Raw genomic sequence first — 27729 nt, forward strand, 5'->3', positions numbered from 1 at the left:
AAGTCCAGAAAACACTTGTTGAATGAATGACAAAATGGTGGGAGAACGGATGTACGCTTGGTGCCGTGTCAGCCATTTACCACACAGGTCCTAGAGGATCCCATTACTTCTAACAGCGAAAGTGCCCCTTTGAAGTCAAACCTCTTGAGGAGGCTCCCCAACCCCCTGGAAGCACCCTGGACTACATTTCCCAGAGTTCCAAGGGATTCCTGCGCAGGCGCACTTGCAAGACTGCGGCGTCCTTTTCCTTCCCTGAAACCCGCAGGTCACTCCCATCCCCTCCCCTCCAATTCCCCTTTCCTCCGTGTCTCGCAGTGCCAGCTGCAGCTGTTCGGCTGGTGTGTGTGTCTGTCGCAGCAGGCTGGACTCATGGCCTCGCCCCTGCGATTCGACGGGCGGGTGGTGCTGGTCACCGGCGCGGGGGGAGGTGAGCACGCGAAGGCCGGAGGGCGGACGCCGGCCTAGCTCTCGCGCCCGGAGCCCCCCGTTTCGTCCCGGGAAACGCGCGCAGCCGCAGCTGCTGCCCCAGCGTCGGGGCTGCGGGCCCCGTGGGCCGGCGGGGGGAGGCGGCTTGAAGAACCAGCCAGTGGTCGGGTGGGCAGGGTGCGAGGACGGGTAACAGCAGCGATCGAGGCGCCGACTCTGCCGAGGAGGGAGAGGGGGGCCTGGCCAGCGTTGAGTCACATAGTCCCGTGCAGCTCCCCGAGGCCCCGGGTCCTGCAAGAGAGAGGCCGGCCTGGGCCGTGGTTGGCGGGACTCGGTAAAAGTTCTCACTGATGCTCGATCGCCTCTCTTCTTGCTTGTCTTAGGCCTCAGTCAAGTAGACTAGACCGCAGAGACCGGTACGCGGCAGGAATCACCCCCCAGAGGAGTAGGGATGTCAGCCCCTTGCCTTTGAAAACAGTCAGCCGTGCAGCGTTCCGCTTCCTCTTTGGGATGGTTTTAAGTTCTTGAGAGGTTGTTCTTTAGAGAGGGGATCTGATAAGAGTCTTCTCCTTGGGGTTTGTGTGCTTATCAAGCCAAGCACCATACTGGACTGACTGGAGTCTTGGTGCGAGTTGTAAATTCAAAATGCCTACGGGAGTCAGGCAGGTGCTAGGGTGGGGTAGGGACAGTAGGAACTGGGGAGCACACGTACTTCTGAAGTGGGCCAGATCTTCTAGGTTTCAGGAGAAACAAAATGGGGATTTGTTAATGTAACCCTATCTTGAAGGAGAGGAAAAAAAAAAAAAAGAAAGAAAACTGCCCGTACCCATGGTGATGCTCTACAGTGCGATTTTGCGCTGTTTCCCACGAGCAGGTGACCTCAAATCTTGACCTTCCTTGCCTTTGATTCCCACTGGTGGTACCTTATATCTAGAATAGACCTAAAGTGTAATTAATTCAAATTGTGTATTAAAAGTCACAACAGTAGAATTCTGTTAATCCATTTGTAGCTACATCTCCCATTGATAGAATGGATTCTAATGCCACCCTTCAGAAGGTGCTTTTACTATTAATTGGTGGCCAAGAATTTTATACTCATAGCTATATTCATCCTAAAATGATCATATGTTTTTGGAAAACTTTGTTTTGTTTTTTAAAGTAGGCTCCCTGCCCAGCATGGAGCCCAATGCGGAGCTTGAACTGATGACCCTGAAACTGAGACCTGAAATGAGATCAAGAGTTGGTTGCTTAACGAACTGAGCCATCCACGTGCCCCTGGAAAACATTTTGTTTACACTTTGCTTTCCATGGAAATAATTAAGTGATGTACTCGGTGTTTTAAGCCTGTTTAAACAGTGAGTGAGTCACAGTATGAAATACATTTTGCACCATGACCCAGGGACACCGATACACCATTCATGACACAATACATAGTAAATGAAGTGCACTCTAAAATTTTGTTTCATTAAATGCACATTGCAATGTACTAAATTGATTTTATGAATCATTAATGAGTTGTGAGTAAATAGTTATGGACTTAGGACCTCCTGTTTATAGAGCCCTGCAGACTTTCCCTTGCCTGGATTATGGTACGGTCGCTAGCTCTTGTTGATCTGAGGGAGAAATACAATTTTGTAGTGAAGTTGAGACTGTCCTAGGTCATCATTGAGGAAGGGAGACAGAGATCAAGTTGCAGTCCTATAATGGAGGCTGTTATCCTTGAGGTCTTGGGTTTCTCATTTGGAGATTCCTACCCATAGAACTGAGGCAGTGATGAACATCCCAGGAGGGTGTCCGTGAATGCCTGCTGGGCCTGTGTCTGAGAATTAAGTCTGACTCCAACCCACTCCTATTCTACAGATAAAGAGAAATATATCAGGGCGCCTGGGTGGCTCAGTCGGTTAAGGTCTGCCTTTGGCTCAGGTCTTGATCCCAGGGTCCTGGGATCGAGTTCTGCGTCGGACCCCCTGCTCAGCGGGGAGCCTGCTTCTCCCTCTCCCTCTGCCTGCCGCTCCCCCTGCTCGTGCTCTGTCTCTCAAATCAATAAATAAAATCTTTAAAAAAAAAGAGAAATCTATCTGTCCTATTGAGGTGCTGTTGTTTAGCTTGAAATATAGATTAGTTTAATGGGAGAACTGGAAGGAGAGTTACAGAATTGTTCAGACAATTCTCTGCTTATCAAGCCAAGCACTGTACTTCGACTGGAGTGTTTTGCCGTGATTGGTGGTATTACAGGGGAATAACGGTATAATAGCCATTTATTGATTGACTAAAGTGGTTGTTGGGGATGTAACTTTTGAGGGTGGGGGATTTGGGCCATGGAAGAAGGAAGGAAGTACAGCCATTTTGAATTTCAGATGGTTCTGAGACAGCAGATGTTGGATCTGGAGCTGGTGAGAGTGTGAGTAGCTGGAGATTCTGAAGTCACAGGGAGATGTTGAAGTCATTTGAATTCCTTCAGTTGGTAAAGCTGGAAAGGGAAATAGTCTAGGAAGCTATTTTCAGGGGCTTTGTTGTTAACTTTAGAGTGTAAACCACCTAACCCTGAACGAGCAGTCTGAGTTAAGAATCAATTGAGATTTGACAGTGCTAAAGAAATTAAGGTCAAATAAAAAAAAAGAGAGAAATGGAGGAGGAAGAATTCGGAGAATTAAGAAGGTGTGGGAGAATTAAGAGATTATGACAAAATGGAGGCTCTTGGATTTAACTCTTTGTGCTTTTGACTCTAAAGCTGTGCTGGGTGTTGTGGGAAAGGCAAAAGAGTGACATATTCAATCTCACCCATCAAGGACCTTCTAGTTTAATTGGGGAGGCGGATTAATGGACATAAAGTATTTACATAATGTTTATTTAAACACAATATTAAAACATGCAAGGACCCTTCCTAATCTGCTAATGAGCTAGTGGTGTTGGAGGGAAAAGAAAGGAGACTGTCACTTTTTACTTTATTTGCAGATTTGTGTATAGTTTATACGGGCCTTGATGATAAAGGAACATCACTGACATTATCTTTTGAGAGAACTATATAACTTGATTTTAAGTTGAGACAATTCTCTGATTAAATTAGGTCACTCTCTCTACCAGAGACCCACCCCATTCCTTTCATCTGATGATTTTCTACTGTGTTAACCATTAATTTTACATTCTGGGATTTCTGGTCATAAGCGTTTGATTTCCTTAAAAACACAATGTTTAGAACACATGCTTCAGCCTTGATCTGATAAGATATGAGAAGAGTTATTTGTATTGGCCAAAGACTTTTATTTATTTATTTATTTATTTATTATTTATTTGTCAAAGAGAGAGAGAGAGAGCACAAGCAAGGGGAGAGGCAGAGGCAGAGGGAGAAGCAGACTCCCCGCTGAGCAGGGAGCCCGATGCGGGGCTCCATCCCAGGACCTCGGGATCATGACCCGAGCCGAAGGCAGACGCTTAACAGACAGCCACCAAGGCATCGGCTAAAGTCTCTCTTATCCATTCAAAGTGAATTAACTTCTAAAATAAATTATTTGGTGATATCTTTCAGTTTTGGATAACTTTATATTTCGGGTTCTTTTTAGAAGAGTGTGATACTTTAGCGATCTTGGTTTGTTATTTGTATGCTTCTTTATCAATTTAAATTAAATTTAAACTACTAATTAAATTTATCAGGTAATTTAAATTAAAAAATTTATACATGTTAAAACGATTTAAATAATTTAAAAGTAAGCCTTCCACTCTTGGTTGCTAGTCACACAGTTCTGTTCCCCAGAGGTAGCCTCTTAATTGCTAGTTTCTTACATATTCTTCCTGAGATACTCTATGCTTCTAAAACCTACATAAGTATATGTATATATTTTGGATAACAAATTTACACCTTGTACCTTTGAGTTGGAACTAAATATTTTTTGTATTTGGTAACTGTGTAGGCAAGGTTCAGTACAGGATACAGAAATCGGTAGATATTTGAAGCAGGAAAGGATTTAATACAGATATCTGGGGGGTGCCTGGCTGGTTCAGTTGGTAGAGCATGTGACTCATAATCTCAGGGTCGTGAGTTCAAGCCCCATGTTGGGCATGGAACCTACTTAAAAAAATAAAATTAAAAATTAAAAAACAAACCACCACAGGCAGTTGGGTCTGCCACTTCGTCTTGCAGTGGCTTGTGGAATAGTTGCAACTGGTTCAGTAGGGGACCTCCTCCCTCGGAGGCAGCTGTTAGAACTGCTACAGCCCAAACAGCCCCTGGATACCAAGGGTCTAGAGAGTGGAGGCTGCTAACTGGAGCTCGATCAAGAAGTTGGCACTACACGCTCTGTTTCTTAATACCCGGGAAGCATCAAGAAAGCAGCTTCTTTTTTAAATTTTATTTTATTATGTTAATCACCATACATTGCATCATTAGTTTTTGATGTAGTGTTCCATGATTCATTGTTTGCATGTAACACCCAGTGCTCCACGCAGAACGTGCCCTCTTTAATACCCATCACCAGGCTAACCCATCCCCCCACCCCCTCCCCCTCTAGAACCCTCAGTTTGTTTCTCAGAGTCCATCATCTCTCATGGTTCGTCTCCCCCTCCACTTCCCCCCCTTCATTTTTCCCTTCCTGCTATCTTCTTTTTTTTTTCTTAACATATATTGCATTATTTGTTTCAGAGGTACAGATCTGTGATTCAACAGTCTTGCACAATTCACAGCACTCACCATAGCACATACCCTCCCCAATGTCTATCACCCAGCCACCCCATCCCTCCCACCCCCCACCACTCCAGCAACCCTCAGTTTGTTTCCTGAGATTAAGAATTCCTCATATCAGTGAGGTCATATGATACATGTCTTTCTCTGATTGACTTAAGGAAAGCAGCTTCTTAACCAGTGGCAACAGCCTGAAGTCGCCATAAGCTAACTTCTGCCTTATTTCCACCTTCCGGATGTGCAAATGCCTATAATGGTGGAACCCAGTTCCCTTGGAGCTTCGTAGCAGCTAGGTAGATGGGTAGGAAATGGTAGGCAGAATAGGTGGAAAATACAGTTTTAAGCTTTCTGACCTCTGTAAGTAGAAGAGGGTGAGTTAGATGGGGAGAGTACCAGGGAAGGCCCGTCATTGTAATACAGTTAATTGCTCGCCAGTTACTTTAAAATAGGGGTTGATTTGAAGGGACCCCCCCAAAGTGCTAACATTTGCTCAACTCTCTTATGCTTTTGTTTTTTATTAGGACTGGGCCGAGCCTATGCTCTGGCTTTTGCAGAAAGGGGTGCATCCGTTGTTGGTAAGTTGATACATTTTTCTTTTCTTCTCTTTTTTTTAAGATTTTATTTATTTATTTGACAGAGAGAGACACAGCGAGAGAGGGAACACAAGCAGGGGGAGTGGGAGAGGGAGAAGCAGGCTTCCCGCCGAGCAGGGAGCCCGATGTAGGGCTCAATCCCAGGACCCTGGGATCATGACCTGAGCCAAAGGCAGATGCTTAACGACTGTGCCACCCAGGCGCCCCATTATGTTTTTCTTTTTAATGAGCAGCTGGCATGGAAAGTACTGTCCTCACAAGTTAGTCACCTTTGTCTTTACGTCAGATAGTTTGTCAAGGTCAAATTTCATCACTAATTATTTCTTCTGCCAGCAAAGCTTTTCCTCCTTGAGGCTGATTCTCTAACTTACTTTTTTAAAGTAGACTAGTTTCACAGAATTTGCAGCCAAACAGAATTGATAAAGATGGTCAGGCATTCATTGTATAAAAGGAAATTCTTGAATTTGGTAAACTGTGAGCTGTAATTTTTTGAGACAAAAGGCTGGTTCTAGATGAATCCCTTTAAGTATAAATACATTGATGAGAATAAATGCATTTTGAGGACTAGAAGTTTGGAGTCACGGAGTCCAAAGTATTTTTATTTTTTTCTTTTTAAACCTCTTTCATCAAAATTTTTCATATGGAAGCTTTTTCCAACAAATTTTTAAAGTTTTTGTTAAGGGACAGTTGCATGAGTTTTATTATGGATCATCAGTTGGAAAATGCTGTATTGAAGGATCACAAGGTGGGAGGTTTTAGTAATTTAAATGCTTTGGCCTGGCATGATGTGGTGTGCACGCAGGGGTGGATTTGTCTTCTGCCAAGCCTTTGTGGGCAATAATTGAATGAGTGCTCAGGGCAGGGTAGGTAGGTAGGACAGACGATAGGGCCTAATATTTATTAGTCTCTAATTATTCCTGTGCAATATTCTATTTATTGCACAGGAAATATAATATTTCCTGTGCAAAGAAGGTACTTTGTTCATTGGATCTTTTTTGTTGTTTGACATAGACTCTTCTTGGAGGGGGGGATGGGGGAGGGGACAGGTGTGTCTTTGAAATTGGTTGAATAAATTCCTATTTTTTGTGGGATTAAGATATAATCTTAGTTTATAGATTATAAACTAATAATCTGTTGGGATAAAATTGTTGGCCCACAAGGACTTCCTAATGACGGTTTTTCTACCTCTTACTAAGGAATAGAGAGACACAAATTTCCCCCAATTTGTTTATGGAGACATGCATAACAAAAAGGTTATACACCCTGGTTTTCTAGACAAACAACACCCAAGCAGGACATTTAATTATACTCTTCTCCCTCAGGGTGGATATGTAGCTTATCTTTGTGGAAGGGACACAGAATCTTTGGATGTTCCTTGTTTAAAGACATATCTACTGTCTATTAATCCAGTCTGCTTCTTGTGGCAAGCACAAATTTTGACATTGTGGTGTTTAGCCAGAGGGTGTATAGCTCAGGCCCTGTTTGCCAGATTTTCTTAAGATACTTCATTGTCAGGGTCCACAGACCCATGTTGGTACTGTTTTTGTTTTTTTTTGCTATCCGTTACTTAATATTTTTACCTTATAACTTCTGATTTATCTACATTTTTTCTGCTCAATTCTGTACATATAAGGACTCCATTTTATCTTCTGTAGCTCCTAAAGGATTTAGAATATTTCCTGTGCAAAGAAGGTGCTTTGTTCATTGGATCTTTTTTGTTGTTTGACATAGACTCTTCCTGGAGGGGAGTGGGGGAGGGGACAGGTGTGTCTTCGAGATTGGTCAAATAAATTCCTATTTTTTGTGGGATTAAGATATAATCTTAGTTTATAAACTTATTTTGTAAAGACTTTACAGCAACGTGTGTTCGTGTGGATCAGTTTTCCTGTATTGATCTCTACTGCTGAATTTATTAAATTCAGAACAGGAGTTTTTGAGTTCTATCAAAACGATGAAGAGGTCCAGTGTGTCTTTTTATTTTGTCATTGCAGCAAGCGCTGGTGAAATCCAGCAGGACAGAAAGTTTGTATCTTGGAAAATCATTTGTCATCCTTGGCTGAAGAGCGAGATTTTGTTTGGTTAAGGGGAAAAGTTGATCTATGTGAGATGGCTTAGCTTTTGCCTGGTTTTTTTCTACTGCTTTTTTTCTGCGACCTACCTGTGAACTTTCTAGACCAACCGCAAGTTGTGTTCTTCCTTGGCCACTGCTACCCCCTAGTTTAGCTTTTCAGCTGCCCTGCTTCCAGCTTGCATCGCACACACTACTCCTTCTCCTTTGTTAGTTTTTCTTCTGCCCAGCGTATTTTTTTACACGAGTAGGAAAAAGTAGAGGAATAAATAAACCTGGGAGGGTATGACATCAGAGTATCTTGTCTATGAAAAAGTGATTCCTCCTAATTTTATGGCTAGCTCAGAGTTCCATAAGAAGTAAGACCAAAAGGATAGAGTAGCTTGTTTCTCATATAAGTCACCTTATGCTGGGTTATGCTGGGTTAACAAACAAATCTCAATGGCTGACAATAGTAAAGAATTATTGCATGCTTTTGTGGCCTTTTAGCCTCTAGTCAACTGTGTCTCTGCTCTCAGTGTCTCCCTAATTTAAGGATCCCAGCTAAAGGAGCAATGTCTGGGACATTGCCGTTCTTGGGATGGAGAAAGAATACCAGTGGATCCACTTGATGCCTCCTAAATCTCTTCTGTGATAGCATGCCCCTGCCCTTCCCATTTCGTTGGCCAGAGGAAGCCCCTGGGCCAAGCATCACAAAAGATATTCTCTAACTTCATGTTAATATGATTGCTGTGTTTATGGGAGATCTCATTCTGGTGTAAGAAGTGCTCAGCCTTTGGCTGATAGTTACAACATGGATGTTCAGTGTTGTATAAACTACATCTTACAGGAAATGTTTGCACATGCCTGAAGTGAATGTTGACAATGGAATTGTTTTGGGCTTTTCTCAGTAGGTGAGTCATAGGCAGGACTCTTGAGTCTTGAGTGCATGAACACAAAGATGACTCAAGTGGTCCAGCAAGAAGAACCTCTCTTTTGACCATTACAATGGCAGAACCTTTTCAATTCTTGGAGTGGAGAAGTAACACCTTTGCGTAGTTGAAATCCTGATCCTTTTAGATGGGCATGATTTCTTTCCGTTGCTGCCGTGGCACAGTGGTTGGTAAAGATGACTCTTAGGTTCCTGAGTCCTGATGCCAGCGCCCATCTTTTCAGCCCCTGTGTGATCCTCACAGCTAAAAGGGGAGCCGTGGTGGGCACAATGCCCTGCCTTTGAAGTCAGGTCACACTTCCGGCCCTCGCTGTGCTGCCTAACCACGTGACCTCTCGTGCTATTAGTAGCCACCTTATCAAACTTCGAGGATTATGGTGGGGCTTAAGTGACATCAAAAACTAAAGGCCTTTGTAAAGGGAGAAGAATGGAGCCAATGGTAGGGGGACTGCCTGCTGTGTGCTAGGTGCTATGCTCAGGACCTGGATATGTCAAAGTGAGCCTGAGGTCTTGCTCACTCAAGGGCATTCTAGCCTCCTTACATAAGACATGTTTCTTTTGCAGATTCTTTTTTTTTAATTTAATTTTATTATGTTATGTTAATCACCATACAGTACATTGTTAGTTTTTGATGCAGTGTTCCATGATTCATTGTTTGTGTGTAACACCCAGTGCTCCATGCAGAACGTGCCCTCCTTAATACCCATCACCAGGCTAACCCATCCCCCCACCCCCTCCCCTCTAGAACCCTCAGTTTGTTTCTCAGAGTCCATCGTCTCTCATGGTTCGTCTCTCCCTCCAATACCCCCCCTTCATTTTTCCCTTCCTACTATCTTCTTCTCCTTCTTCTTCTTTTTTTTTTTAACATATAATGTATTATTTGTTTCAGAGGTACAGGTCTGTGATTCAAGAGTCTTTTGTAGATTCTTAAAGAAAAGAGCCTGCTTTAGGCACTGATGTATTCTCTCAAGTGTAAGTTTAGTGCTTTGCTTAGTGATCAATCAAGACATACATGCTGAGACTGGTGTGGCCACTCTGGAGAAGAGTATGGCAGTTCCTCACCAAGCTCAAAATAGAGCTATGGTCTAGCAATTGCACTAGTAGGTATTTACCCAAAGAATACAAAAATACACATTCGAAGGAGTGCATGCACCCTGATGTTTAGAGCAGCATTATCATCAATAGCCAAACTGTGGAAACAGCCCAGATGCCCATCAAGTGAATGGATAAAGAAGACACACACACACACACACACACACACACACTCTCACACACTCTCACACACTCTCACACACTCTGGAATACTACTCCGCCATCAAAAAGAATGAAATCTTGCCATTTGCAGTGTTGTGGATGGAGCTAGAGCATGCTGTGGTAAGGGAAATGAGTCAGAGAAAGACAAATAACAGATGATTTCATTCATGTGGATTTTAAGAAACACAACGGATGAACTTATGGGAGAGGGAAAAAGAGGGAGGGAAATAAATCATGAGAGACTCTTTCTTTTTTTAATATTTTATTTATTTATTTGACAGAGAGAGATAGCGAGAGCAGGAACACAAGCAAGGGGAGTGGGAGAGGGCGAAGCAGGCTTCCCACCGAGCAGGGAGCCTGATGCGGGGCATTGGGCATGATGAATGGGGCCAGTGTTCATGGAGTACATTCTAATATAGAGACTTGTCTTGAATAAATCTGTTCTGATGCTGTTTTAACTGCATGGCACTGATCTCAGTAAATTATTTACCCAGGCTTCAGGGCTTACCTGTTTGGTTGCACTTTGAACAATTTCCACTTGAGGGTAGTGTTCCATTGCACAATGGAGCAGTTCTTTCTTAAACATCCCGTTTGCCAATTTGCTTTTGGACTTTGCCCTACTTAGTTAAAAAGGCTCTTAAAAGACTGTTAGCTGCATGTCTTAAACTCCTGATATTTTTTACTGGTTGTTTCCTGTCATTTGAGTAATTTCATGCAAATGAACAATTAAGAGAATTTAGTCTTGAGAATCTTTTTTTTTTATCTCTTGAGGGATAATGTAAGCCTCTTTCCATTATTTTGTGTCTTCATACCAGTTTTTATTTGCAGTAAGACAATAAGACTACATTGGTAGAAAATGTATTCCAGTCCACCTTCTGAAAAACCTTTTTCCTTAAAAAAATTATATGAAAACATATTTGACTTAGCTGATTTTCTGTGTGGCTAGGCATTGGCTTTTTCCCTGCCTCATTCCCTTATCTTTAACCACCCAATCACATCGAACCTTCACCGGAATGAAAAAAAGAAAAAAAAAAAGGGATTGAGAGAGAGAGAGAGAGAGAGAAACATTCTTTAAAAGAAAAATAATCTTGTTTTTTTCCCCCAGCTGTGGCACCCATCAATTTGATAAAAGGCTTTAAATTTTAGTATACTACCATGCATTTATTAACTAGTAATTTTTTATTGTTGTTTCTCTAAATTTATATAATAATAATATTATAAAATATTCATTTTCAATGTAAATTATTTATTTGTACCAAGTATTTTTATTAAATTGTTTTTTTCAAGTTATTTGGAATTGGGACGCCTGGGTGGCTCAGTAGGTTAAGCATCTGCCTCCGGCTCAGGTCATGACTCTGGATCCTGGGATCGAGTCCCACATTGGGCTCCCTGCTCCGCGGGGAGCCTGCTTCTCCTCTCCCTCTGCCTGCCACTCCCCCTGCTAGTGTTCTCTATCTCTCTGTATGTCAAATAAATAAGTAAAATCTTTAAAACAAAAAAAGTTATTTGGAATTGATCTCTGTATCTTATTAGTTTTGGCGTGTTATTTTGTAAATTTTACCTTAAATTGTGACATACACTAACTTTGTTATTTGTCCCCGTTATTTAGTTCTGTGGTCTCTGTGTATTTGTTGCTAAAATCTGTATATTACTCTATAGCCAACTCATACTTTAACGTTTAGTAGATGAGAAAGCCTTTGAGGACCAGCACCGTTCTCCTACGTCTTAGTGCCCCTCTGTAGTACAGTTTCCTTGCGAATAGTAAACGCTTGATGAATGTTTGTATCTGTATAATTGGACACAGCGAGATGTTATGCGGTGAGTATGGTCAGTTGTTAAACATCTACCGATGGAGTCATGGTATCAACTTGTGGCTGAACACGTTTGAGTTCTGTATATAGTTTCTGATCTCTTTTAACAAATAATTTTTATTTCTTTTATGGTAGGCCCTGATATCGTTTGTTTTATGAATATTTCTCTTCTTTTTGCTGGAAGTGGGTTGAATCATGTTCTTTTGTCTTTTCAAAAAAGAAAAAACATTGCAAAGTTAAAAAATCTTGTGACCTGAACCCGCGTTTAAATATTTTTGCTGCTTCATATATATCTCTCTCTAGAAACCAAGGGCCATGTTTGAAAGTATATATATATCTCCTGGCATGTTTCATAAGACGGGGATAGGGTCGGAAGGAACTGAAGAGATGACAGAAGAAATACACTCACAATGGGATTTTATTTCCAGTTCATATTTTGAGATTGAGAAATGAGTTCTTGTTTGTTTTTGCATTGCAGTGAATGACTTAGGTGGGGACATCAAGGGATTGAGTAAAGGCTCCTTAGCAGCTGCTGATAAGGTTGTTGAAGAAATAAGAAGTAAAGGTGGAAAAGCTGTGGCCAACTATGGTATGATATTTGAAAGACCTATACTGTTCTTGCGTTTTCCTTCAACTAATGCTATTGTTCACCTTAATAATCATTGAGCAAATGTCTCAGCATTCCAGTGTGATTATGAGATTAGATTTTCTCTGAGTCAGCCAAATCTGTTTGGCTGTCTATTTTATATAATATATGAGGTTTTTAAAAACTTTTGGTGTAGGTTATTTCATGAGTCTTAACTTTTAGCATATTTAACATTTTTATTAATCAGTGCAAGATAAAATCAGTAAATTTATTTATTTATTTATTTTTAAAAAGATTTTATTTATTTATTTGACAGAGAGAGACACAGCGAGAGAGGGAACACAAGCAGGGGGAGTGGGAGAGGGAGAAGCAGGCTCCCCGCTGAGCAGGGAGCCCGATGCAGGGCTCGATCCCAGGATCCTGAGATCATGACCTGAGCCGAAGGCAGACGCTTAACGACTGAGCCACCCAGGCGCCCCAAAATCAGTAAATTATTAATGATGTGGATAGGAATATGCTCTTGTTCTTGACAGACCCATTTTAGCTACAGAATAACATTAGATTCTTCTTTTAAAAATTGTTTTAGAAAAATTCTTACGTAATATAGCGTAGGAAGTAAAATGCCTCTTTTCTGGTATCCAAACACCGAGTTCCATTTTGCACAAGTAATCATTGTTCTTTGTAACTTTCTTACCTTTATAAAAACATAAGAGTCAAAGTTAGGCATTAAAATAAAGCCATGAGGAAAAACAGCATTTGATGTATCCATTCTGATAGTATCTGTAAGGAACCTTCTCAAATAGATTTACTTTAAAAAAGTGAGTGCTTATTGACTTTTCTGCAAATTAGATTGTTTTTATTAGCCAGAGGTAAAATTAGATTGCCAGTCACTTGATTTTGAAATTTTTAAAGGAAAGGAAATAGGATATGATTTGTTTTGAGTGTTCTAGGGAATAATGAGACAGATATTTTAATATCTTCTTTTCTCACTGAGGATCTACAAAAGTGTTTTCAACTTTTTTTTTTTTTTTAATTTCTGGAGTTTAAAAAAATCTATTTTATAATGCGAAAAATTCCAGACTCTCTCCCTTGCCTCTCCCCCCAGTTTTGTTATGCAACCCATATCAATCAATCAAGATGCAGTTAGGAAAACAGAAGCCCCTGCAGGTGTCCACGTGTGAAGGCTTGCGTAACCATTGGAAGGGCTGGGTACGTGCATCAATCAATCAAGATGCAGTTAGGAAAACAGAAGCCCCTGCAGGTGTCCACGTGTGAAGGCTTGCGTAACCATTGGAAGGGCTGGGTACGTGCATGTCAAGGGAACTGTGGATGACCTTGTCAGGTTCTCACGGCTCAGCGCTCTCTCATCTGCACCCTGCTCCAAGATTTGCCTGCATATGCAGGCTTCTCCTACTTCTTCATTCTTAGATGGGTGCCTATTTTTGGCAGATCTAACTCAGGACTGTATGGATCTCAGGGAAGGGAATATATTTCCTGGCTCCTCCCCAGTGATTGCAGAGAATATAGAGAGAGACAGTGGGCTGTTGATACCAGACCATTTGACACACAACTCTGGGGATATGAGCTCTTCCCCTGGGGCTGATGAGCAGAAAAGAAGAAAGCCACTCTATTTTATTGAGCTTTGCTTTTTGTACTTAGTAAGGTACAAACAGTAGGTTTGTTTCCATATGTAGTTATAGAGCATTGAACATGCTTTTTCAAATTAAACATGTACCTCCTTGCCTCCCTTGTAAATTCTGATTTGCATCTTTAAGGGGAAGTGCCTCTGGGACTATTTAAAATTAAATACAAATTGAAGAGTTAAATACTCAGTTTATCTGCCATACTAGCCATACTACCCCATTTCAAGGGCTCAGTAGCCACACGTGGATAGTGGCTACTGTATTACTATAGTAATAAAGACATTGCCATCCTCACAGAAAGTTGTTTTAGACAGTGTTGTTTTGGATAGTATTTGCCAAAATGTTATTTATTCCCCTCTCCATTTTTTTATTTTTATTTTTTGGTACTTTAAAGAATTGTTTTAGGGGATACATTTCCTCTGTAACATTAGATCGTCTATATTTTGATTTGTTATGTGCCTGCAAATATAAATTTGTTTTTGTGGAAATGAATTCTGTTGAGTGAGTAGTATTTGTCATGTGCTCTGATCCACAGAATTTAGAAGTTATTTCTGAAGGATATTACTGATGTTTTGTAACTAATTTTCCTTTCCTCCAGATTCGGTGGAAGCAGGAGAGAAGGTTGTGAGGACAGCACTAGAAGCTTTTGGAAGAATAGGTGATGTTTCTTTGCGTTTATGGTACTAACAGAGCAGTTCTACCTTCCTAATCAAATTTTTTTATTTTACTTTTGTTTATAAGAAATTCCTTCTTTCTTTATAGCCAAGGTTTTATTTATTTATTTATATAGCCAAGTTTTTAGATTTCCTTTACAAGTTAATTATTTTACATACCCTATCTTATTCCACAAAAGACTCGAGGTGGTATTTTTTATGCAAAAATGTGTTGAGTTTGTTTTATATTTTTTTGGACTTAAAAACTTTAAAAAACTTAGCATTTTCTAAGTTATTTATGAAAATTTAATTATACCCCAAATATGTTTATAAAATAAATACTTTGGCAGTAGAGGACCCTGTGGAATCTTTCAGACAATTATGATTTGGATCATAAAGATTCAATACCTTGTGAATTAATTAAGATGAATTATGTGTAATAAAGATCTTTATTTTTCAGAAAGAAGGATTTTAAATGTGTCGTTCAGTTTATCCCTCTCTAGATAGTCTTCCTGGTTTAGTTCCACACGTTCCTAGTAAAAGGTTATTTTTAAAAATTTTTTTATTTTTAGTGAAAGGTTATTGAATTACTGTAGGGAAACATTCCTGCGGATAAGTCCAACGTGTTTACATTCTGGAAGACATTAATTTTTGTAATTTGAATGTGCTCCCTCCGCCTTTCTTTTTTGGTTGTCTAGCAGATTTGTTTTTCTGGTTATGTTGGGTTGAGCTTATAAGGGACTTGTTCACATGCAATTTGACAGAGGGATGGAGGCCACAAAGGCATATGAAGTTATAGGGTGAGAACAGCCCTAAGATGATGGTTGAGCCTTAAAAAAAAAAAAGATTCCTTTTTTTTTTATAATAATAATGAGAATACAATTATGTATTAAGATAGGCCACCAGTTTCTAACTCTAATAGTTTCCTTTCTGGAATTTTGACTCTTGAGTGGCAAAGAAAAATCTTAAACTTTGAACTTTCTGAGTGAATTCTGAGGTTAAGTGAGGGATGGCTTATGGTTACCGTTGAATGCTAAGAACCTAAGCGTTGGGCAACAGCTGATTCTATCAATAAGCTGGTAGAATTTTGGCATAAGGTGGAGGTGGAGACATTTACATATGTAAATTTGAGAGGAAAACTCTGACATGATGAGATACTTGTGAATCAGGTTTTTTTGTGTGTTTTGTTTTGCTATAGGTATAAAATTTTGTTCTGATAGACTCTTCTGCTACTATTATTATTTACTTTTCCATGGTGGGGAGAAAAAGCCCAATTTTGAAAGAAACATGAGTTGTAAGCCCATGCAGGTTAATGTGCTTGTTTTTATGTTCGTGACTTGGATTTTTTTTATATTGTAGATGTTGTGGTCAACAATGCTGGGTGAGTATTTCTTTTTTTCATTTTTGAGTAGAATAATAATGTGCATGCACAGTTTTTGGGTTTTTTAAAAGTGGATACTCCTCCTTCTAACCTATGTAATATCATTGTTTTTAGAATTCTGAGGGACAATTCTTTTGGTAGGATAAGTGACGACGACTGGGGTAAGTTGTTTGTAACATAGGTCTCTGTGGGGCAAAGCTATCCATTTAGCCTTTTACGATTTGAGACATTTGTACATTTAAGGAAAAACCTGCTTCTACCTACTTTTGCTTCTGCTGATGTCGATGATGAACATGATGAATAAGCTTTACAGCCAAAAATGACCACAACAGTTGGAAGTAACCTATTTTCTTTTAACATTTGATAAATGAAAACTTTTAAAATCATTTGGCAGAAGTTACCTGAAAAGATTTTGTGTCTTTCAATTCGCTTTCCCCTTTACCTTCTTGAGAAGTTGTTTGCATTTTCCAGCCATATTAACTCTAACAGTCTGACACATGCTTAGCTACTTGTGCGATTTTTATTTCAAGAACAAGAGCAGGATATGGAAGGGAGTCTGGGGCCCTGAAAATGTTGGAGATCTGAGAATTGGGGGGGGACCCCTAGATGTAATTTTGAGGCTTCTAATGAGTAGGGGAAAATCCCATTCAGAATGCCACGTTGGAAAGATTGAGTTTAAATAACAAATCACTTTTTATTTTCTGTTTGCTCTTCATACCTTTACAGTCTTTTCTTTTTTTTAAAGATTTTATTTATTTATTTGAGAGAGGGAAAGAGAGAAAGAGCACAAGCAGGGGGGAGGGGCAGAGGGGGAGGGAGAGGCAGACTTCCTGCTGAGCAGGGAGCCCAATGCTGGACTTGATTCCAGGACCAGCTTTCTGTGTAAAATTCTTGGATGTTTGTATTAGTGGATTTTTATATAAAGTAGGCTTAAATTAAAGATGGCATTGTATTTAGATGTGTGCAGGGATTACAGTAATTTTATCATAAATTATAGGGAGAATGGGTATGAACTGTTGATTGGTTACGTAATTGGGACAGAAGCAAAAATGGTTACTCAGGGAGCAATATGACAATAGTTGATTTTGAATGCTCAGTATAAAATGAACATCTTTGTATAAATAAATCATTGCTTATGTTGATTCTGAGACATGCCTATCTAATTTTTGACAAAGTATCTAATAAAAATATTGTTTTAGATATAATCCACAGAGTCCATTTGCGAGGCTCGTTCCAAGTTACCCGGGCGGCTTGGGATCATATGAAGAAACAGAAGTTTGGAAGGTAGAGTTGTGTGTCACTGTCGGGGGTGGGGGGTCAGGGATGCTGTGTGTGGGTCCTTGTGTACAGGGAGAGATAAGTGCTTTGATATTGAGGAAGATCTAGTCAGAGAAGCGCAGGCTTTTAATGTACTCTTGGCATATACCCTCTCATTAAATTGGTATCACTTAGTCAAGGATTCGCTGAGCTGGCCAACTTTATATTTCTTTTCACCTCCTACTTTTCAGTTTGAACAGATTTCCTGGTGTTCTCTGATATTCTAGCAGTATACAAACGGTGAGAATTCAGCAGTACTTCATTCTCTAACTGAAGTATAGTGATACTGTGTCCACGGGCTAACTGAGGACAGATGAGCGCTGTGTCCAGCTTGCTAGTGCTGGTCCGACCTGGGTTGGTCTTTAGAAACTGGGAGCTGTAGGAATGTGGCTGAGTCTGTGTGAGTGACTGGGAGCGTGGCAGAGCCAGGAGGTGGCTCCGTGGACTCTGTCCGCCTCCTCCTTGTTAACCTGAGTTTCACACACCTCTACTAGCAGGAAATTGTTTGTGATACCTGTTCCTCTTGGAGAGTTCTAGCTTCTCCTCACTCTCAAAGTTTCTGAAAATAAATGATAGAAATTATTTTACTTGGTCTACTGAATAGGGTGAGATGTGGTTACGTTTTGGAGATGGCATTATTTTAATATGAGGCATTTAATATTATCCAGAAAGAGAGGGGCAAAGTAATGAGAACTAAATAGTTAGAACTAATTTTTCTGATGTTTTTTACCATAACTTATATGTTGCCCTTTATTTTATGTTTATAAATATTTATTGCTGTTTTCAGTAGATAATGAATATATATTCTTGTACTTGAATTCATTTGGTCTTGATCAGGGATTCTTTTTAAAACAGTTAAATCTTGTAGTTGAATTTTGAGAGATTACTTTTATTATAAATATTACTTTGCATATATGAATCATGACTGTAGGAACCTAATGACGGTATGCAGAATTGCTTTTGACCAGCGTAATAGGACAGAAAAAGAAAATAAAAGGCTTAGAGTTGCAGTGTTATCAAAACATGGAAAAGAGATTTTGAGACATTGATTTTCCTTTTAGGATTGTTATGACTGCATCAGCTTCAGGAATTTATGGCAACTTTGGCCAGGCCAATTATAGTGCTGCAAAGCTGGGTCTTCTGGGCCTTTCAAATACCCTGGCAATTGAAGGCCAGAGAAGCAACATTCACTGTAACACCATTGCCCCTGCTGCTGGATCACGGATGACCCAAAGCATTATGCCTGAAGGTAAGTAGCTTAAATTTTGCAGTGGCTCTTAGCCACAAATCTATGCAGACTGAGCTTTGCAGAAGTATTTAATTTTCTGAATAGTTTAAAAAGTTATTTATCTTACCTTTTCAAAAAGCATTATGTATAATTTGTGTTCATTATGGAAAATTTAGAAAAGCACAAAGGAAAAAAATTTAAAATGACCCATAGTTCTACCACCCAGAGATAAACTTTCATTCTTTTTCTCTGTGTAGGTGCACATAAATACATATATATCTTTGTTTGTTTTTTTTTTATAAAATGAAGCAATAGCATTTTGACTATTTTATAGTAATAATTATTTTTTAAAATTAATAGACTTATTTTTTAAAATTAATAGACTTATTTTTTAGAATAGTTTTAGGTTTATAGAAAAATTGGGCAAGATGGTAAAGACAGTTTTCCCTGTTATTAACATCTTGCATTAGTGCCCTACATTTGTTATAACTGATGAACCAGTATTGATCCATTATTGTTAATCAAAGTTTGTAGATTCCATTAGGCTCACTCTTTGTATTGTACAGTTGCATGCGTTTTCACAAACACATGATGTTCTGTATCCACTGTTATAATCAGAATTCTATTATATAGAATAGTTTAACTGCCCTGAAAATCCCCCATGATTCACCTCGTCATCCTCCCCTCTTCCCAAATGTCGGGCAGGACTGAAGTTCATTTCTTTTTACCGTTGAATAATATTCCCTGGTATGGAGGGACCATAATTTATTAATTCATTCACTGAATGAGGCACATCTTAGTTGCTTCCAGCTTTTGGCAATTATGAATAAAGTGGCTATAAACATTCATGTCCTGGTTTTTGTGTGAACATAAATTTTCAACTTGGAGTAAATACCAAGGGGCATGGTTGCTGGATTGTATGTTAAGATTATTTAGCTTTGTAAGAAATTTCCAAACTGTCTTCCAAAAGGGCTGTGTCATGTTGCATTCCCACTAGCAATGAAGGAGAGTTCTCGTTGCTCCACATCTTTGCAGGCATTTATTGTTGTCCATCTTTTGCTTTTTAGTCCTTCTTATAGGTCTGTAGTACTGTCTCATGTTTTAATTTGCAGTTCCCTAATAACATGATGTTGTGCATTTTTCCTATGCGTATTTGCAGTTTATCTATCTTTGGTGACGTGCCTGTTCACATCTTTTGCTTATTTTTAAATTGGGTGGCTTGTTATTGTCGAGTTTTTAGCACTCTTTGCATATCTTGGAAGTAAGTTCGTTATCAGATACATGTTTTGTAAATGTTTTTTTCTCAGCCTGTAGCTTATCTTTTTATTCCTTTAATCTCTTTCAGTTTTGAAGGATAATTTCACTGATACAGGTTTTTAGATTAGTAGTTTGTTTCTTTCAGCACTTAAATATCTCACTCTACCCTCCTCTTGCTTCTTACATGGTTTCTGAAGGGAAGGCTGACATAATTCTTTCCTTGTACCTATAAGCAAGGCATTTTTTCCTCTTGCAAGATTTTTCTCCTTGTTTTTTTGCAGTTTGAATATAAAATACTTAGGTGGAGATTTTTGGCAATATACTGCTTGATTGCCTGTGAACTTTTGGATCTGTAGTTTGGTGTCTTTCATTAATTTTGGAGAACTTTCAGCCATTACTACTTCAAGTATTTTTCCTGTTTCTCTCTTTCTTCTCCTTCGGTATTCCCTTTATGTGCATGTTATATCTTTTGTAATTGTCCCACAGTTCTTCGATATTCTGTTCCTCTCTCAAAATTCTTTTTTATTGGGGTGGCTCATTTGGTTAAGCGTTCTGACTCTTGATTTGGGCTCAGGTAAGGATGTCAGGGTTGTGAGATCGAGCCCCACATTTGGCTCCGAGCTGGACATGGAGCCTGTGTAAGATTTTCTCTTTCCCTCTCCCTCTGCTCCTCCTCCACTGCTTGAGCACTCTCTGTAGAATGAATGAATGAATGAATGAATGAATAAATAAATAAATTCTTTTTTATTTTTGTATTTTAGTTTGGGAAGTTTCTGTTGACATATATTTAAGCTCACTGATTCTTTTTTCATTTCCATTACATTGTTTTGGTTTATAGCATTTCCTTTTGATTTTTTTCTTAGTTTTTCTCTCTCTGCTTACAGTGGCCATCTGTTGTTGCATGTTATCTACTTTTTCCATTACAGCCCTTAGCGTATGATTTATAGTTATTTTAAATTCCCATTGCTAATTCCGAAATGTTATATTTGAGTCTGGTTCTGATGCTTACTTTGTCTCTCCAGCCTGTGCTTTTTTTGCCTTTTAGCATGCCTTGAAATTTTTGTTTTTAAAGCTGAACATGATGTATCGGGGTAGTAGAAAGTGAGGTAAATAGGCCTTTAGTGTGAGGATTTAAGTTTATCTTGTGAGGAGTTAGGCTGTGTTTATTGTTTGCTGTAGCTTTCTGTGTCGGAGGCTTTTTTTCCTCTCTGTCCTTGTTTTTGTGTCTCCTATTGTCTTTGGGTCTCCCTAGAAATTCCTTGTTAACTAGAATGTGTGTCTTGGAGCCTTCTAGTTATAATCCGTTGTTCCTGTACTGGAGTCCTGCTGATGTGGCTGTAAGGGGAAATGTTCTATAATCTTATGATAAAATCTCCATTTTGTTTATTGAGTCAGAGTCCTGGGTTGTGACTTTCAGAAGAGTTTCTTAGCCAATTCTTCCCTCTCCCCTTAATTGAGACAAGAGGGCTAGAGAGGCTCCACTTGTCTAATTGCCCTTCCCCTAGGTCAGATAGGGCTCTGGTAGTCTCTCGTGAGGCTGGCCCTTTGTTTTTTTTTTTTTTTTAAAGATTTTATTTTATTTATTTGAGAGAGAGAGAATGAGAGATAGAGAGCACGAAAGGGAAGAGGGTCAGAGGGAGAAGCAGACTCCCCGCTGAGCAGGGAGCCCGATGCAGGACTCGATCCCGGGACTCCAGGATCATGACCTGAGCCGAAGGCAGTCGCTTAACCAACTGAGCCACCCAGGCGCCCCGAGACTGGCCCTTTGTTAAGGAAAGCAGAATGCTCAGGTATGTTTTAAAATTATTATTATTATTTTTTTTTGGCCATTCTCTTCCTTTTTATTCTGTCATATTTCACAGTAAATCTTAGACTTTATATTCCACCTAATAAATTCTTGGAAATGTATCTCTGACAGATAGGGACATTATAACCATAATGCCATCATCACATTAAACGAAATAACTCTTTAACATCACCTAATACCAAATTAGTATTACAGTTTACTAAAAGATATCTTTTGAGTTGGCTTATTCCACAGGGATCCAGATAAAGTTCACAGGCATTTTGTTACTAGTTCTTGTTTTATTTAATACAATAGTTTGTTCTTTAAAAAAAGCCACTTATTTGTTGAAGAAACTAGTTCATTTGTCCTATAGACTAGTACTCATTCTTGGTGTGGGTTACCTCTGCCATTTGGAGAAAATCACTTGACCATATAGGTGTGGGTCTGTTTCTGAATAATGTGTTCTGTTCCACTGATCTCTGTGCCTGTCCTTTTACCAATGGTTTTGATTACTGTAGTAAGTCTTGAGGTCTTGTTTTTGTGAGTCCTCCAATTTTGTTCTTTCTTTCAAAATGTAAAATGTAAGTGTATGAGAGCCTATGCTTGTACTGTTATATAAAGGATACTGCATTAAATATTTACCTAACATCTCTAGAGGTAGAGATCTGTTCACATAAGTAAAAACTACATTCTCAACACAAAACAAATGTAAAACCTAAAGTTTTAGTGTTTTTTTTAAAACTTACTGCTTCCCAAAGAGTGTACAGTCTGTGGCCAAAAAAAAAATGACTAAGGTAGAAATCTAGCAAAAGAATGATAAACAAAAAATTCTGAATAGTGTTTATCTCTTGGCATGAAGCAGAGGGGTAGATTAAAGGGTACAAAGTTAGATTGCCATGTTATCGGTAAGGCTCCAGTTCCAGGGCTGACTGGCAAGTTCATGATGATTCATTATATTTTTATGCTTTTCTTCTTCCCGGTAGCACTGTGACTTGTTAAACAGTAACACTGTTTTGCATATATGTGTCGTATTCTACTTTAAAGGAAAAAACATAAATACTTTATCATTTGGTTTGCTTGTTTTTGATCCTCATGATATTATAATATACCATATTTTTCTTTTGTGGATTCCTCTTTTTTTCCTTGCAGTGTTAAATCTTTAAGATTAATTTATGATATGTATAGCTGTAGGTCATTCATTTTTACTGCTGTATAGGAGTCCATGGTGTGAATTTATCTAATTCTTATTAATGGACATCTTAATTGTTTTAAATTTATTTGCTTTTTTGAACAGTGTTGCCATTCTTTTACATGTATCCTAGATCACATGAGCAAGAATTTTTCTAGGGTGTGTACCCAAAAGTAAAATTGCTGAGTTGCAGAATATGCAAATGCTGAACTTAAACTAATGCTAAATTATTTTCACATGGGTTCAACCAATTTAACATCCACCAGTGATTATAGAGTTCTCACTGATCTCTGCTTGGGTTAAGGTCTCTAAGATTACCCTCAGGCTTGATGATTCTCTAGGGAAGTTACAGAACTCAGACAAAGCTGTTAAACTCAGTTATGGTTTTTTACAGTAAAAGGATACAGATTAAAATCTGCAAAGGGGAAAGACACATGGGGTGAATTTCAGGAGAAACCAGCCCCAAGCTTCTAGATGTCTTGGATGCACCTTATTCTCCCAGCAGTGATGTTTGAAGAAATGTGTAAATATTGCCAACCAGGGAAGTTCACCTGAGCGTTGGTGTTCAGTCTTTTTACTGGAGGTCAGTCACGTAAGCATGCACCCCCTGTGTGACTGACCTCGGCCACTCGGACTCCAGCCCTTTGGAGCAAAGATAGGCTTTCTCATAAATCACGTTGTTGGCACAAACTGATCAAACTAGTTCAGCATGGCCCAAAGATTCAGGCATATTCTTATTAGTCAGAAAGCTCAGAGCTCATCTCCTAGGAACTGGCCAAGGGCCAGTTTTGAAGACTGACCTTTCTTGGGAGTCTGCAGAGTGTGAGCAACTCAGGCCTGTTGAGTTAACCCTTTTCCTACACCCTAGTCTTGTCCAGATCATGGCATTGTCAGTATATGCCATTCTAGTGAGTATAAAATGCTATCTCTTTGTGTTACTAATTTCTATTTCCCTGATTACTAATGGCCTCATGCTTTTATTAATATGCCTGTTCACTGGCCAGACATGTTCTTCTATGAAGACAAGTTTTTTGGGCCATTTTGCTGTTGAATTATTGTCTTTTTCTTATTAATATGTAAGAATTCTTATTCTGCTATTTTGTAGACATATATTTTGCAAATATATTTTCCCCCATATGTGGCAACATACTTTTAATTTTCAAATAAATTGGAATTTAATATTTTTGTTACTGGTTTCAAACTTAATAGCTTTGTAGCCTGAAAATGTGGTCTTTGTAATAGTGGTTATTTTAAATTTCTTGGGATATCCTTAATAGGCTAATACAATTCTTATGAATGTTCATTGTGTTCTTGAGAAGAAAGAGTATCTTCTAGTTGATAGTAGCAGAGCTCTTTATAGCATAGCAAGACTGGTAATTGTATTTTTGAAATATTCTTTATATTTATTGGACGTTTTTAAGCTCAACTTTTCAATTATCAAGAAAGATGTATTGGTTTTTGTGCTTTGAAAATAATATATAAATGAATACGAGTTTCCTCCTGTATGTCTGTCAATTTTTGACTTGTAATTTTTCAGGCTGTTTTATTGATTGCTTGTGTGTTTAGAATTATTAAATCTTTCTTGTTAACTGACTTGTTTATTATTGTCTTATGCCCTCCACTATCCCTAATTTTTTTTTTTTAAGTCTTTTTTTGTCTAATGTTAAAATAGGTGTTTTTTTGTGGGTAGGTATTTTCCTGGTATTTCTTTTCTTTTTAATTTTTACTTTCAGTCTTTCTATATTTTTCCATTGTAGACATTTCTTTCGTGAACTGCCTATCTGGGCAATATAAAAAATCAATTCTGGCAGTGTCTTTTTTAACTGATGAATGTAGTTTATTTACATTTATTGTACCACTGATAAATTTGAATTTTTTCTACCATTTTGTGTTGTGTTGTCTGTTAATATTTTTTCTGGGGAGCCTGGGTGGCTCAGTCGTTAAGCGTCTGCCTTCGGCTCAGGTCATGATCCCAGGTCCTGGGTTCGAGCCCCATATCGGGCCCCCTGCTCAGCAGGAAGCCTGCTTCTCCCTCTCTCACTCTCCGAGCTTGTGTTCCCTCTCTCGCTGTGTCTCTTTCTGTCAAATAAATAAAATCTTTAAAAATATATATATATATTTTTTCTGCGCATCTGTTATTTCTTGTATTTTTTTATTACTAGAGATTGTTTTAAAATTTCATTATTTGCTCTTTTCTATGAAAATGTATATACTCTCTCTACTTTAAAAAATATACTTTATTTTTTATATTTTTTTTATACTTTATCACTAAAGTATAGGTGACATATAGTGTTCTAATAGTTTCAAGTGTACAACATAGTGATTCAGCAGTTCTGTACATTACGCAGTGCTCATCATGATAAAAGTGTAGTTACCATCTGTCACTGTATAATGTTATTACAATATTACTGACTATACCCACTGTGGTCCAGTTTTCTTCTCTGGGACTTATTTATTTTGTAACTGGAAGTTTGTATCTATCTCTTTATTCTCTTCACCTGTTTTGCCCATCTCCCCACACTCCTCCCCTCTGGCAATGACCAATTTGTTCTCTCTTATTAATGAGTCTGTTTCTGTTTTTTGTTTTTTGGTTGGTTGGTTGCATTTTTAGATTCTACATATGAGTAAATCATATGGTATTTGTCTTTCTCTGACTTATTTCACTTAGCATAATACATTCTAGGTCTTTCCACGTTGTCGCAAATGGCAGGATCTCATTCTTGTTTGTGGCTGAGTAATATTCCATTGTAGATATATACCACATATTCTTTAACCATTCATTTCTTGATGGACACTTAGATGGCTTCCATATCTGGGCTATTGTAAATAACACTTTTATAAACATAGGGGTGCATCTATCTTTTTGAATTAGTGTTTTTGTTTTCTTTGGGTAAATACCCAGTAGTGGAATAACTGCATCATATGGTAGTTCTCTTAGTAATTTTTTGAGGACCCTCCATACTGTCTTCCACAGTGGCTGCACCAGTTTGCATTCCCACCAGCAGTGCACGAGCGTTCCTTTTTCTCCACATCCTCACCATCACTTGGCAGTTCTCGTGTTTTTGATTTTAGCCATTCTGACAGGTGTGAAGTGATATCTCATTGTGGTTTGGTTTGCATTTCCCTGGTGATGAGTGAAAAGATGTTGAGTATCTTTTCATGTTGTCTGTTGGCCATCTGTACGTCTTCCTTGGAAAAATGTCTTTTCAGGTCCTCTGCCCATTTTTAATCTGATTATTTGTTTTTTTTTTGGTGTTGACTTGTATAAGTTCTTTATATGTTTTGGATACTAACCCCTTACTGGATATGTCATTTGGACATACCCTCTCTCATTCCATAGATTGCCTTTTTGTTTTGTTCATGGTTTCCTTTGTTGTGCAAAAACATTTTATTTTGGTGTAGTTCTGATAGTTTATTTTTGCATTTGTTTCCCTTGCCTAAGGAGACATATCCATAAAAATATTGCTAAGACTGATGTCCTACAGATTACTGGATGTATATTTATTTCCTTTTTATGGTTACTTTAAATGATGTTTTAACTCTTGTTCTGAACAGTATAAGGATTCAAGAACACTTTAAACCTAGTCAATCATCCACCTTATGACTTCTGTGTTATTACTTTCCATTATTATAGTTTTCTTTTTTGAAACTCTTTATAAATTAGATATTATTATAGTTATTATTACTTTTTAAAGATTTTATTTATTTATTTATTTACTTATTTATTAGAGAGAGTCATGTGCACAAGTTGGGGAGGGACAGAGGAAGAGAGAGAGCAGACTCCCTGCTGAGCAGGGAGCCTGATATGGATCTTGATCCCAGGACCCCGGGATCATGATCTGAGCCAAAGGCAGACACTTAACTGACTGAGCCACCCAATTGCCCCATCGTAGTTATTATTTTATATGGAAAACATTTGTTTAGATTTATATACATTTACCATTTTTTATATCTTTTACCATTTCTTTTGGGTCATTTTCCATCTCCTTAGAATATGTCCTTTAGAAGTTCCTTTAGTCCCAGTTTTTTGTATATTTTCTCAGTTTTATTTATCTTAAATGTATTTATTTCATTTTCATATGTTTTTTTAAAGATTTTATTTATTTATTCATGAGAGACGGAGAGAGAGAGAGAGAGAGAGAGAGAGAGAAGCAGAGGGAGAAGCAAGCTCCCAAGGAGCAGGGAGCCCAATGTGGAACTCGATCCCAGGACCCTGGGATCATGACCTGAGCCGAAGGCAGATGCTTAACCATCTGAGCCACCCAGGCGCCCTCATTTTCATTCTTGAAAGAAAATTTTTCTGGGATCACAATTCTAGTTTGATAGTTACTTTTTCTCGACCTTTTTGATGAGTCTGATCCACTTTCTCCTGATTCCATTAGTTGTTGAATTGTCATTTTTTTAATAGAAGATTTACTCTTCTCACTGGTGCTTTCAAGATCATGTCTTCCTCTTTTGCGTTGTATTCTTTCATTGATGTATCTGGGCGTGTATTTCTTTTTATGAGTCTAGCATATTCGGTTTAGTACATTATGGTTTCTTGATCTGTGGTTCCATGGCTTATATTTTTGTTTAGTTTTATAAGTTCCAGAAAAATGTTAGCCTTCATCTTTTGATGCATTATTCCTCTGCTCTCTTCTTTCTTTCTGTATGTCAGTTAGATGTATGTTAGACCTAATTCTGCCCTTTTTCTTTAATTTCTCATAATTTCTCTTTAATATTTCTATATTCTCGCCTCTTACATTGAATTCTGACTATTTCATCAAATATATCTTTCATTTAACTAATTCACTCTTCATCTGTCTAATTTACTCTTTAACATATTTAAAAATTTTTTTCCTTTTAGTAATCCTTCCCATACCCCACTTCCAGATCTACTCTACCTATTTCCTCTTGATAGCTTCTTCGTGGTTGCTTACTGTTGTGACTGT

The 27729-nt window shown here is 38.5% G+C and overlaps 1 protein-coding gene and 1 non-coding gene across 2 annotated transcripts in view; both read left to right on the forward strand.

Moving 5' to 3' along the window:
• Positions 1–237: 237 nt before the first annotated feature.
• HSD17B4 (hydroxysteroid 17-beta dehydrogenase 4) overlaps positions 238–27729 on the forward strand; it is an 83454-nt gene continuing 55962 nt past the window's right edge. Inside the window, exons 1-8 of the mRNA XM_027604844.2 lie at positions 238–427; positions 5623–5676; positions 12237–12347; positions 14586–14645; positions 16000–16021; positions 16136–16182; positions 17221–17305; positions 18400–18587. Coding sequence (XP_027460645.1) covers positions 370–427; positions 5623–5676; positions 12237–12347; positions 14586–14645; positions 16000–16021; positions 16136–16182; positions 17221–17305; positions 18400–18587 — 625 coding nt within the window. The 5' untranslated portion in view covers positions 238–369. The remainder of the gene's footprint in view (positions 428–5622; positions 5677–12236; positions 12348–14585; positions 14646–15999; positions 16022–16135; positions 16183–17220; positions 17306–18399; positions 18588–27729) is intronic.
• TRNAM-CAU lies at positions 4411–4483 on the forward strand. The gene has a single exon. It is a non-coding gene; the product is annotated as a tRNA-Met (tRNA).

This window comes from Zalophus californianus, chromosome 5 (assembly GCF_009762305.2).
Source record: "Zalophus californianus isolate mZalCal1 chromosome 5, mZalCal1.pri.v2, whole genome shotgun sequence".
Taxonomy (NCBI): Eukaryota; Metazoa; Chordata; class Mammalia; order Carnivora; family Otariidae; genus Zalophus; species Zalophus californianus.